The sequence below is a fragment of the Crocodylus siamensis genome, chromosome 3, assembly GCF_052110815.1.
Source record: "Crocodylus siamensis isolate JL-2025a chromosome 3, ASM5211081v1, whole genome shotgun sequence".
NCBI lineage: Eukaryota > Metazoa > Chordata > Crocodylia > Crocodylidae > Crocodylus > Crocodylus siamensis.
In genome coordinates this window covers 218444107-218455976 of record NC_143397.1, presented here as the reverse complement: position 1 = coordinate 218455976, position 11870 = coordinate 218444107, and the positions used below count along the sequence as shown (strand labels likewise).

The window sequence follows — 11870 nt, the reverse complement described above, 5'->3', positions numbered from 1 at the left end:
TCAATTTTTCCTCAGTTCTATAAATCAGCTTCCTGCCAAGGAATAAGAATACACTACAATATATTCTAGCTATCATTTTGAGTACATACCACCATTTATTGATTTTCTAGTAATTTTGAAGATTTCTCCTGGCCCTTGCACTCTAATCCAGAAAGTGTATTCCCTGTTTAAAAATAGTTCAAAGAATGTCAACTTTATTCCTTAGCGCTTTTTAAAGAGGTTATTTTTCAACTGAAAACAAAAGACAGTGTCTCTTACTCCAACGTAAACCTATTGCAACAATTTTCACTTGAAGTAATGTATACAGACTGTTCATGTAGTATGTCTCATATTAACTGCATTCAGATAATTGGGCACTGACATGAAGATTATAAATCTAAATAGCTTTAATTTCTTTAAAATAACTCTTATATTGTTACAATGTACAGATTGGGAGACTAGTGCAATATGCAGCATGGATTGTTTATTCAATAAATACTTAACCCAATTATTGCCAGTCAAGGCATACAGTGCAGAAATTGTCACTTTATAAACAAAGATCTACATACAAATTCAACAATCATGTTTTTATAAAATCAGTTGATATTATATCTCCATACAACTTCAGAGGTTTTTTCCACATCAGAATTGATTACTACTATTATAAAAATATAGAAATGTCAACATATGTTTGAGTTTTACAAATCCTCACAAAGCTAAACTTTTACATATTTTTTATATATATATATAGGAACAGGGTAAGGACTTATTAAAAAGTAAAGTGAATACTGTTAGAGACATTTTCTGCACTGACCATTTTATAACTTAGTTACAGTGTTCATGGTCCTAGGTATACCACTTAAAATGAACTAATTTGCATTCCACTTATCTTGAGGTCAGCTGTGTATAAAGGAGGGACATTTTTGCAAGGGTCTCTGCAGACTGTTGGCTGGAAATCTATAGTGGCTTATTTAAAAAATAAAATTCTAATCTTAATCTAAAAAATGCCACTGGCTAGCAATAAAAAAAAAGTTAGTGTTGTGTTTGGGAAGCAATTTCAAAACTGTAACTTTCCAAAGGAATATGCTACATCACCTTCATAATCCAAATTAAGCTACACATTTACCAATTATTACTTGATACCTCTTAAAATACAGGTCTTCAAAATTCTTTAAAATCAAATATCCCTGTGAAGAACATGCTGAATTTACAATCCAGATCCCAACCCTGCAATGTGATGAGTGTGAATGAAATCCCATTGAATTTTCATGAGAGCTTGGGGTCTCCTGGCAAAAAGAAAAATCACACTGCAATTCAGATCTCAGCCATCCACTGCCATGACGAGTCTACCTTTGTGCTCTTTTCAATATCCTATTTTAAGCACACAGCAATTGTTTTTAATAGCACCAATAATTTCAGATAACTGTGTCATGCAAATTCAGACAGCATGCAGCAGGTTTGTTTCTTCCTGAATCAGCACAATTATTACAAGGCACTGCTTGGTATACAAAGTCATCATAAACAAAAAAACAAAAGATTTCCAAATTAGAATAGACAGTTATGTCTCAATATGTTCAGTCAATTCATCATTACCTAAGCATGTTTAGGAAAACTTAATCATTTGCTGGAATTAACCAAAAGATTTATCATGCACATTTTAATCCCACCTTCCAAAAAAATCCCAACCACACAGAAAGGTAAGGTATCACTATCAAAATAAGGATGCATGTTAAATAAGAGATAAACTTAATTTTCCAATCTTCCACAAAAGTCTAATCTAGACATAACAAGTATAAGATGGAAAAAATCTGATACATTTGCAACAGTCTATCCCTGCAGAATAGTGAAAAATTTATTGTCTAGAAAATTCATGTATTGGAGGCACACTGTAGTTGAAGATACTCAGGCAAATTTTATGGCTAGAACAGAATTTTGAGAGAACGCTGACTATACATTTCCTGAAAAGCAGCTCTTTATGGTTTAAAATACCAATTGTAACATAATGGAAAAGCTTTTTTGGTCCTTAATCACTGCTGTCATCATCGTCGTCATCGTCATCAGATATATCATTTAAAGAGGATTTAGGTGACTGGCTGTAGGAGTCTGATCTAGTGGGCTGACAAGTAGTCATTTCCCCACTAGAAAGAAGATCATAGCAGAAGTCGCAAATTCGCACAGGCTTGGAGGACTGGCTTGGAAGAAGAAACCTCTTTTCAGAACAGGGCCCACAAACAACAAAACCACATTTGCGACAGTGATGACGACGGTTTACAGGTGTAAATTTTGCTTTCTGACAACGCATACACACTGTGGCCTCTGAGTCAGGTACCCAGACAGCTGCATGTTCGTTACTGGGAGTCTTTCCACTTTTGGAAAGCAAATCAGACACACACTTATTGATGTGGTTCATCCATTCGGACTTCTCTGTTGCAGTGGCAGCATAAACAGCAAAAGACTTAGTTGGTGTCTTGATAAGCCACCCATTGCGTAGGTCCCCCTCATCTTGGATGGAATCAATAGTGACATTTTCCAATGGTATTATGTGTTGTTTGTTGTATTTTTTCTTCTGGATGACAATGTTCCCATACACAAGAATATCATTGAATAAGAAAAACTGTCTTGCTTTGGGTTTTTTCCTGCACAGCTTTGTTAATACACCTTCTCCAATTAGAACACGACCAGGAATAGTCAAAGGTTGACCAGCTGCTCCAAAACAATTTTCTACTATGCTTATTCGTCTGGTATTTGCTTCACTGTTTGCCAAGCGATCCACCATCTTTTATAAGTACCCTAAGATAATACAATAAAATATATATATTAGAATAAGACAGATATAATCACATTTTACAAACAACTAAACAACATAAAATTACTTAAAATTGTTCAGGGGAATGGCAGTGGAAAACACTCTGTTTCAAATGCAGCCAAGATCACTAAGAGATCAGTTTTCAACCACTGACGACTCCGGTGGCATAGTTGAAAAGACAAGGATCCACTTAGTTCCCACTGGACATGTAACTACATTACAAATCCCCACCATGAACAATACTAATAGTACCCTTGCAGTTAAATCATCCAATGACAGGTCAAGAGACTAAATGACTGTATATAGTACCTTAAACTAGGCATAGCATTGCTAAATTGTATTGTTCATAGTCAGCTCCAGACTGAAAACTCCATTCGCTCACTTATAAGTGGCATCGGGGAAGTTTTCCTTGGTAAGAATAGGGCTCTATGTTATCAATTTCTAAAAAACATTATGCTCCTAATATGTTTCTAGATGGTTAAGGTTGCAAAGACAGTATTTCAAATATAAACAGAAAGGGCAGTACAATACAGGTGTTCTCATATTTCAGCAGAAAACTCTTCAACATATCTTTTGTTCAGAGCCTTGGTGGTACACAATAAAAAACTTGAGACTAATCACAGTTTTATACCTGTCATTCAAAACTTTAAGGACTTTTGGGAATCATCTCATTCCAATACTGAGAATGCTATGAGCAGAACCAGGTACTGGAAATCAGAGAGAAAGAAGAATTTCCACTTCCAAACAAGCTGAAAATGGAGACTTCTTCCCACAAATCCTCAAAGTGGCCAAAAGAAAGCAACACAAGAGGATTTTTTGTATGTTAGAGATCAACACAAAAGATGGAGCCCAATTCCTGGCACAGGATCAAAGAACCATGCGGTAGCAGAAATCTTTGCCTCTGCAAGATTAGCTTTTGACCAGATTACCACCCATGGTGCTCATTAGTAGGATTCATTCAACTTCGAAGATTGGACCAGGAGGTACAATCAGACAGCAGATTCTTCCAACTGGTATAACACTGGGGGGGGGGCATGGAAGAGAAATGGATACACAATCACATTTTGGCACCGGACTGAAATTAAGAGGATCTGGATTTTATTCAGCTATCACATTCTCAAACAACTCTAGCTAAGTCACGGCCTCCCTACTCATTTATACTCCAAATTATTGCAACTACCCTTAAAGAAGAGCTATTCTCAATGTCAGAGTCACTCAGGCCTTCCCTAGATACTGCTCCAAGTTGAGTTACACTATGCAAACCCATGTGTCACACTTAAGTAGTTTAAGATTGATTTATGTAACTGAATTCAGTAATTTACCAACTTAACACTGATAGTGAAAAACCAACTTAATGGAATCAATTTAATCAGTGTTTTCTAGCATTTGAACCAGTAAGTAAACTAATATATTTGATGCAGGCCAATGCTCTAACTTGAGCAAGGCTTTCTACTATACTGATAAACAACAGAAAGTAAAAAAATTATCTCCGCCCCCCCACAAAAAAACCTTTGTCACCGTGAATCCTCATTTATTTATGCATTTACGTATATACACACAGAGAGAGTGCGCACGCACAAATAAAAGATTCACTGTAACAAAGGTTTTTTGGATCTGTTTAAATTTATCATTGCAGGCTTTCATAGTCTGTTAGGGAGCCATTTGTGAGGTTTAAGTACTGCAATAACTTGTTCCTGGACATAACCTCAAAACCTGGACGTGAAACTATTTAAAAAAATCACCAAGGTCTCATGGCCCCATAAATAAAATGTCCAAGACATTAAAGCAAACAAACAAGTCAATACTTACTTAAAGTTTTCAAAATGATCCATACAGCACAATTATTGTATTGATATTCAAGGAACCCAAGCATGCAACTAATAAGATGTGGAGAGCCATACCACCGATCTTTGTTCATGACTGAGTTCCACCTACAATAATTCATGTCAGCCACACCTCCCAGGGAAATGCAACTGAGGGATCCTAGATCCATACAGTCATACACCACTAATTCTCAAGACCAATTTTAAATGTAATTAGTGTTTCAAATTAAGTGATAAGCTCCAGTGCTGCCAATCATAAAATTTACCTAGAACTGGATGTTCAGGGCCTCGACTATAACCCAAGTACTGAAAGTACCACAGAGCAGATGGGGCATGGCCCCCAAAAGGCTGTTTGTTAGCTGTTGTCTGAGGCTCTGATATGTAATCACCCACTCTGATTGCAAAGAACAGGTTAATTTTCTTTTCCATAGTTGTGTAACCACTCTTGCGTTGTGCTATATTCGCAATAAACAGTCTCTTGTAAATGACAACACACCAAAGCTGAAGCATGTTCCTCAGAGCATCTATTTATGATTACATTTTCAAAGCAAAAACTGTCAGTCCCAGATCTGGTCAACATTATTTCAGTAATCCTATGAACTAGTTTAAGCATACAGCCCATGGGGCACAAAAACAGCTATGAACATTTATAGAAGAGAAACTGCTGATAAGAATTAAGAAGTTAGTCTGCAATCTGCAGTGCTTTTGATTTTCGTACCTGATTTTTGCACATTCTTGGCCCCATATTTTAGTCAATTCATAGAAAATATAGCAATTCTACACGGCTTCAATGAGCCCCGAAGATCTGATACATAAAACTTTAAACTCACATGCAAAAATTACTCTTTGCTCTGCAACTTTTGTAGAGGAGGGGTGAAAGGTTTGTTTTTTCTTCTTAAGGTTAAAGAATAGTACCCTAGAAGAATCAAAGAGAAAACCATTCCAACCAAGCTCAAATATTTAAAATCTAGGATAATTTTAAACCCAAGATTTAGGGGCTTCCATAACATGGGCTCTAGAGACTGCATCTACAGCTTGTATTAAACCACTAGCTCCTGCATTCACGACAGGAATTATGAATGAAGTTCTACTCCCCGTTATACAGGAAAAGAACCAGATCATAAGTGACTGTTCTGGACTTAAATTTATTTTAAAAATTGCCATACATTCACCTACTACTCCCATCGACCCCTCAATAAAAGCAACTAACAGCACTGCCCTTTTCTGTGAAGACAGAAATCTAGAACAAAAATTTTATATGCTCTTAATAGTCAACTACTTTTGCCTTTCCACTCCCCTCCACCCCCTCAAATTGAAACAACCCGAGTTGTTTCAGTAGTTAATGAAGCCAGTTTAATCAGAAAAACCTACAATGATAAGTTTTAACTAAATATGAAATGTAAGTTAACAAAGCTAATAAAGCAATCCTTCTTACACATCTTAAACATTGGAGCCTTTCTATTTGTTGACAGCATTTATGAATTAAAACTAGATATACACTTATTAAAGGCCATTTATGGTTTTTTACCTTTCATCCAAGAGATGCTGACTTCTTTATAAACCACAGCAAATACTTTACAGTAGCACGGAATCAGTACTGGGATTCAAAATGGGTAGCAACACAGACACTGCCTGACAGTGTAGAAGGCAGATACTTGGATAACACATCAGAAAAACCCTATAGAGCAAACATTTGCTACAAAATGCTAGTAGGGAACAAATGTGCCTCACTGTCATCACTGCCAGCTGATTCTCAACTTCTCTTTACCTCCTTTTCCTAGCCTGGTCCAAATGCACTGGAGGGGGAGGAAGCCATACTTGCTATGTATTCCTCAATACCTGGGTGGAACCAATCAAGTTCTTATCCTGTCCTTCTTACAGAGAGGCACGTGGGCATTGAGGCTGACAGGCTCTCTCTCTACTCCCTCTCTGGGGTGACAGCAACAGGAGCCCAAGCAGCTGCTCCAAAACATTTCTCAGAATTGATACAAGAATAAAATTAAAATTCAGAGCTGAGGAACATAAAGCAATGCACACTTGAAGGAGGAAAAATCATTAGCTCAAAAAAGAAAAAGAAAAAAGAGACAGAGAAACTTAGGCATCACTGGAGGCAGCTCAATGAAAACCTCTGCTCAGTGTACAAAGGTGGTAAAAAAAAAAAAGGAAAGATAGAATGGAAAGGTAAATAGGAATCCATCAATGTTACACATTCATTCACAATGCAGTGCAAATACAGATTCAAAAACAGTATTACAGAAATAAAGGTGGCTCAGTCAAGGAAAACAAAAACATCAAAAGTGCTAAGAAAAAGCTTGCAAAGATGGAGTAATAAGACCAGAAATGTTTAGTTTATAAAAGACACCAAGAGTAGATGTAATGTAAAAAGTACAATAATGAATGGCATAGAAAAACTGAATAAGGGACAAGTTGAATTAAAAGCAGAAATGAAAGAAATTCAAAATTGATAAAGGAAATACTTTCCCACCTAATTATAATACAACTGTGGGGAACACTGTAACAGACCTTAATCAGATTAAATGTTTGGATAAATCAGTGATTCTCAACCACGGTACAGCGGGACCAACCCTTTGAAGCTGATGTGATAAAAGCTGTGAGGAAAAAAACAGACAAATGCAAGTTCAGGCTTGTCCCTGCCTGGCTGATCCCACACCCCCAACTACAAGGAGGTAAGCACTTTACAATGCAAACCAGTTTTGCAAACTGGATGCCACTTAACTCCCAAAGGTTATCAGAAGGATGCCTTGAGTTCAGTGAGGCTCCCTAAGCTACAGCTAGTGGATAAATAACTGGATATAAAAAACATCTAGAGATAATAATTATTAAAATTTCAAAAAGAATACCTTAACATGAGATTTGATAAACCTTAATATGGGTTATAGATTTCCCAGCATCTGTTTACTACAAAAAATCCTATAACCTTCTCCATAGCATCTGGTACTGGCCAATATCACAAACCAGACACTGGATTAGAAGGGACACAGATCTGACCCAACACGACAAATCTTTCACTCTTGGGGATGAAGCCTAAAGGGACAGAAAGCAACTCTTATGCAATGCCAACTACTCCCAAAAGTGACAGGGAGATTAGCACACTTCAGTTTAAAAAAATGCAGAGAATGACTCAAAGAATCATTTTCTTTTACAACTACATAAAAATGGTATCAGGCATCCATTGTAGGCTAAAATGTTGAGTCCCCAGTGGCAACAGATTAGGCAGGTCAGCTATAAACCGTTTTTGTCTTCTCATATAATAGAGGTTAACTAATACATCAATCCATATCATCTTGGCACAGATAAAAGGAAAATTGATGTTACAGGCCAATAAAAGCTGATTGCCAATGTAGCTGATAATGTCCCGATAAATGCTGCATTCATGCATGCAGCTGCAGCATGCCCACAGCCAGGAATGCAGCCTGGCAGCTTGGAGAACGGCATCCTACTGGTAAGTCTGTTGGGGGGGGGGGGGTGAAGGAGGAGGAAGGGGTGTGGAGGGGAACAAACTGAGGCCCCCCCGGTGAGGGAGGGAATAGAGCTGGGAGCAGGCACTGTCCTGCCAGAACTGCGCATGGGAAGGAGCCATGGGCAGCTCGTTGGGGAGTGCGCGGGGGGGGGGGGACTTGTGCCGCTGCATGCACCCCCAGGGGAGGCATGGGGGGCACATGTCCCCCAGATCTGTGCACAGGGTGAGGGCAGGCTGCCTGCTGCAGGCTGGAGACAAGGGGCTGCTCTCAGGGCAAGCGTGGGCAGATCACTGGCACTGGAAGGGGGAGCTACGGCAAATTTTGGGGTAGCTGTAGTCCACCCTATAGCTCCCCCTCTGAGCGCTGCCATCACGCACCCTGCCCTAGCCCTCCCCAGTGAGAAGAGGCCAGAGCAGACCTCAGTGCCAGCCCACAGAAGGCAGCCTGCTCTCACCCCCACAAATCCAGGGGGCACCTGCCTCGCACACCTATTCCAGGGGTGTGTGCAGCAGCAGGAGCCTCCCCCTCCCATACCGCCGAGCCACATGCACCCCAACCTGCCCTGGCTGGGCAGTGTCTGCTCCAGCCCCACTCCCTCCCTCACCGTGAGGGCCTTGATCTGCCCCCCCCACACACCTCTTTGCCTCTACAGACTTACAGGCCAGACGCTACTCTCCAAGCTGCAGGGTTGCACACTGGCAATCAGATCAGTATTGGCCAATATGGCTGGTTAATAAATCGACCACAGGTAGTGGCCAAAAAGATCTTTATCAGTGCGCCGATATAACTTTAGGGTTGAATTGTTTAAACTTCTACGCTACAGCACTTGTGACTTTTCTTCTATGCTTTACAGGCATCTATAGCTAAAACTTTAGTTCAAAGCCTTTTGAATTTCCACACAACATTGGAAAAGGCACTCCATTTGTAGGATCTAATCAGCCAATGCCATTAAATGTATTATAATACATATAGCAAAATGAAACAAGTTCTGGTGATGTTAGCCATCACTCACGTGGAGAATGGCTTGATTTCTTCTTAAATTAACATTAAAAGGCACAAAAGTATTACAGATTTAGAAGTCAGCAAGTACTCTGAGCCCTGATATTGTTTAATAGGTCTAATTAGAATTGGCTTTAGGTACAGAATTCTGAACCACTATAATATATTGCCGTCTACTGTGGGCTCTTCTGAAGCCTCCACCCAGACGGAGCTCATGGTGGAGTCAGTGGCCCCTTGCCCCCCTGTCTGTGGAGGGGGCTCGTTGAGGTCCCAGGGTGGGGTGGGGCCTGGAGGTCTCCTTGCCTGTCCCTCCTGGGCATGACTTAGGGCCCTGGAGGAGCAGGTAAGTGAGCTCCAGGCAGCGGTGAGCAGGCTGAGGGGGATCAGGGATGCAGAGGATGAAACTGATGCCTATTTCTATTCCCTGCAGGCCTGGTCGCCCACTGTACAGCCCCCACAGGAGACGCATCCAACACAGGAGTGGAAGAAGGTGCCCAAATCCAGAGCTGCTAGGCCTAGAGCGGTGGAAGCTCCCCAGGTTCAGCTGGGGAACAGGTTTGATGCCCTGGCAGCTGTGACGGAGGAGGACAATGGAATGGCCTCTGGCAGGGACGATGCCACTCCCCACACAACAGGGAATGGGCAGAGAGCGAACACCAGGAGGAAGAAACACCGGGTCCTGGTGATTGGCGACTCCATCCTATGAGGACTGGAAGGTCCCCATCTGCTGGCCCGACCCCTGGACACAACAGGTTTGCTTCATGCCTGGGGCTCGGGTCAGAGACATCACGGAAAGGATCCTGGCTTACATCGAACCTGCAGACCAGTACCCCATGGTTGTCGTCCATGTGGGTACGAACGACGCGGCCAGGGACAACCCTGACCGCATTATGAAGGATTTCAAGGCTCTGGGAGACGAGCTGAAGGAGACGGGGGCACAGGTGGTATTTTCCTCGTTTCTTCCGGTGAGTAGGTGGGGACAGCGACACAAGGCCTGCATTGGCTTGGTCAACCGGTGCTTATGCAGCTGGTGCCGCCAGGCAGGCTTTGGGTTCCTTGGTAATGACCCATGCTTTCGGGTGGGGGACTTGCTGGGGTGGGACGGGCTTTATTTCTCTCCTAAAGGCAAGCGTGTCTTCTCTTCCAGGTTGGCTGATCTCGTACGGCGAGCTTTAAACTAGCCTCGCTGGGGGAGGGGGCCATAGAAAGACGAGGAGATGCCATCCAAGCAGGACAGGTGACAAAGGCAAGGAGTGCCAAGGTAAGAAACGGGGGTCCAGACAGTCTCCCTAAACAGGGGGTGGCACACACAGTCTTGCAAGGCCTTAAATCCCTATATACCAATGCTCGCAGTATGGGGAATAAACAGGAGAAACTCGCCCTCAGAATAGCTAGTTCAAACCCAGATGTCAGAGGGCTAACAGAAACATGGTGGGATTCGTCTCATGACTGGGCAGTTAGCATTAGGGGCTATAGGCTTTACAGGCTGGATAGAGAGGGAAGGAAAGGTGGGGGTGTGGCACTATGTCAAGGAGCACTACACATCCTCTGCCAGCAGAATGGGATCAGAGGAAGGGCAGGCTGAACTGCTCTGGATTAAGATTCAAGGGGACCGTGGGGAGAGTGATTTGACGGTGGGGATCTACTACAGCACCCCCAACCAAAGTGAGGAGCTGGACCAGGAATTTTTGGGCCAACTTGCAAAGGCACTTAGGGCAAGGGATGTAGTTGTCATGGGTGATTTTAATTACCCAGACATCTGCTGGGACAAACAGTCAGCCAGGACAGACCATTCCAGGAGGTTCCCAGCTGAGATACAGGACCTCCACTTAATCCAAGAGGTGCACGGTCCCACCAGAGGAAACGCCCTGTTGGACGTGGTCCTGGCCACAGGCGATGACTTGGTAAGGGGCCTCCAGGTTCTTGATCCCCTGGGCAATAGCAATCATTTCTTGCTGGAATTCACCATCCAGCGCAGGGTGTCAAGGGCCTGCAGCAAGATGGTAGCCCTAGACTTTAGGAGGGCCAACTTCAACAAGTTGAGGAGACTACTGGGGGAGGTGCTGGGGTCCTTGAGGGCAGGGGAACTCAGTGTCCCAGATGACTGGTCGTTCCTTAAGGAAACGATACTCAGGGCCCAGGGGGAGTCCATCCCAACAAGAAGCAAGGGGGGAAAAGAGTGCCCGAAAGCCCCCCTGGCTCACAAAGGGCGTCCGGAATGCTTGCTTGCCAAAAAGGTGGCATACACCCAGTGAAAGGGGGTGCTTCCTCTGCTCGGGCCTGTAGGGGGGCTGTCAGGAAAGCTAAGGCAGACACAGAGCTAGGACTAGCGTCCAAGATCAAGGATAATAAAAAGTCCTTTTCTGAATACATAGGGAGGATGAAGAAGGCACTGGGTAACGTGGGGCTCCTGCAAGGTAAGCTGGACAATCTGGTGGTTGCACCAGAGGAGAAAGCGGAACTCTTTAACCAATTCTTCATGTCTGTTTTCTTGTGCAGGGACCGGGACTTCCCTACTGGGATGCCAGATGGACTCGAGGGGAACGCCTCCAGAACTCAGGCTGGGGAGGACCGGGTTAGAGAGCTTCTGGAGGGGCTGGATGTGTTCAAGTCAGCGGGTCCAGATGCTCTCCACCCCAGGGTGTTGAGGGAGCTAGCTGGGATTATTGCAGGGCCCTTGGCACGGCTCTACAAGCGCTCATGGTGCTCGGGCCAGGTGCCAGATGACTGGAAGATAGCTAATGTGGTCCCCATCTTCAAAAAAGGGAAGAGGGAGGACCC

The 11870-nt window shown here is 42.8% G+C and overlaps 1 protein-coding gene across 4 annotated transcripts in view; it reads right to left on the bottom strand.

Annotated features, from left to right (window-relative positions):
* Positions 1 to 448: 448 nt before the first annotated feature.
* PLEKHF2 (pleckstrin homology and FYVE domain containing 2) overlaps positions 449 to 11870 on the bottom strand; it is a 32971-nt gene continuing 21549 nt past the window's right edge. For 3 of the 4 annotated variants that reach the window (XM_090040377.1, XM_090040378.1, XM_090040379.1), the window contains exon 2: positions 449 to 2769. In XM_090040377.1, coding sequence (XP_089896503.1) covers positions 2003 to 2755 — 753 coding nt within the window. In that variant the 5' untranslated portion in view covers positions 2756 to 2769 and the 3' untranslated portion in view covers positions 449 to 2002. Of the gene's footprint in view, positions 2770 to 5438; positions 5459 to 11870 lie in introns of those variants that run through there. The other variant, XM_090040380.1, reaches the window with a different exon arrangement.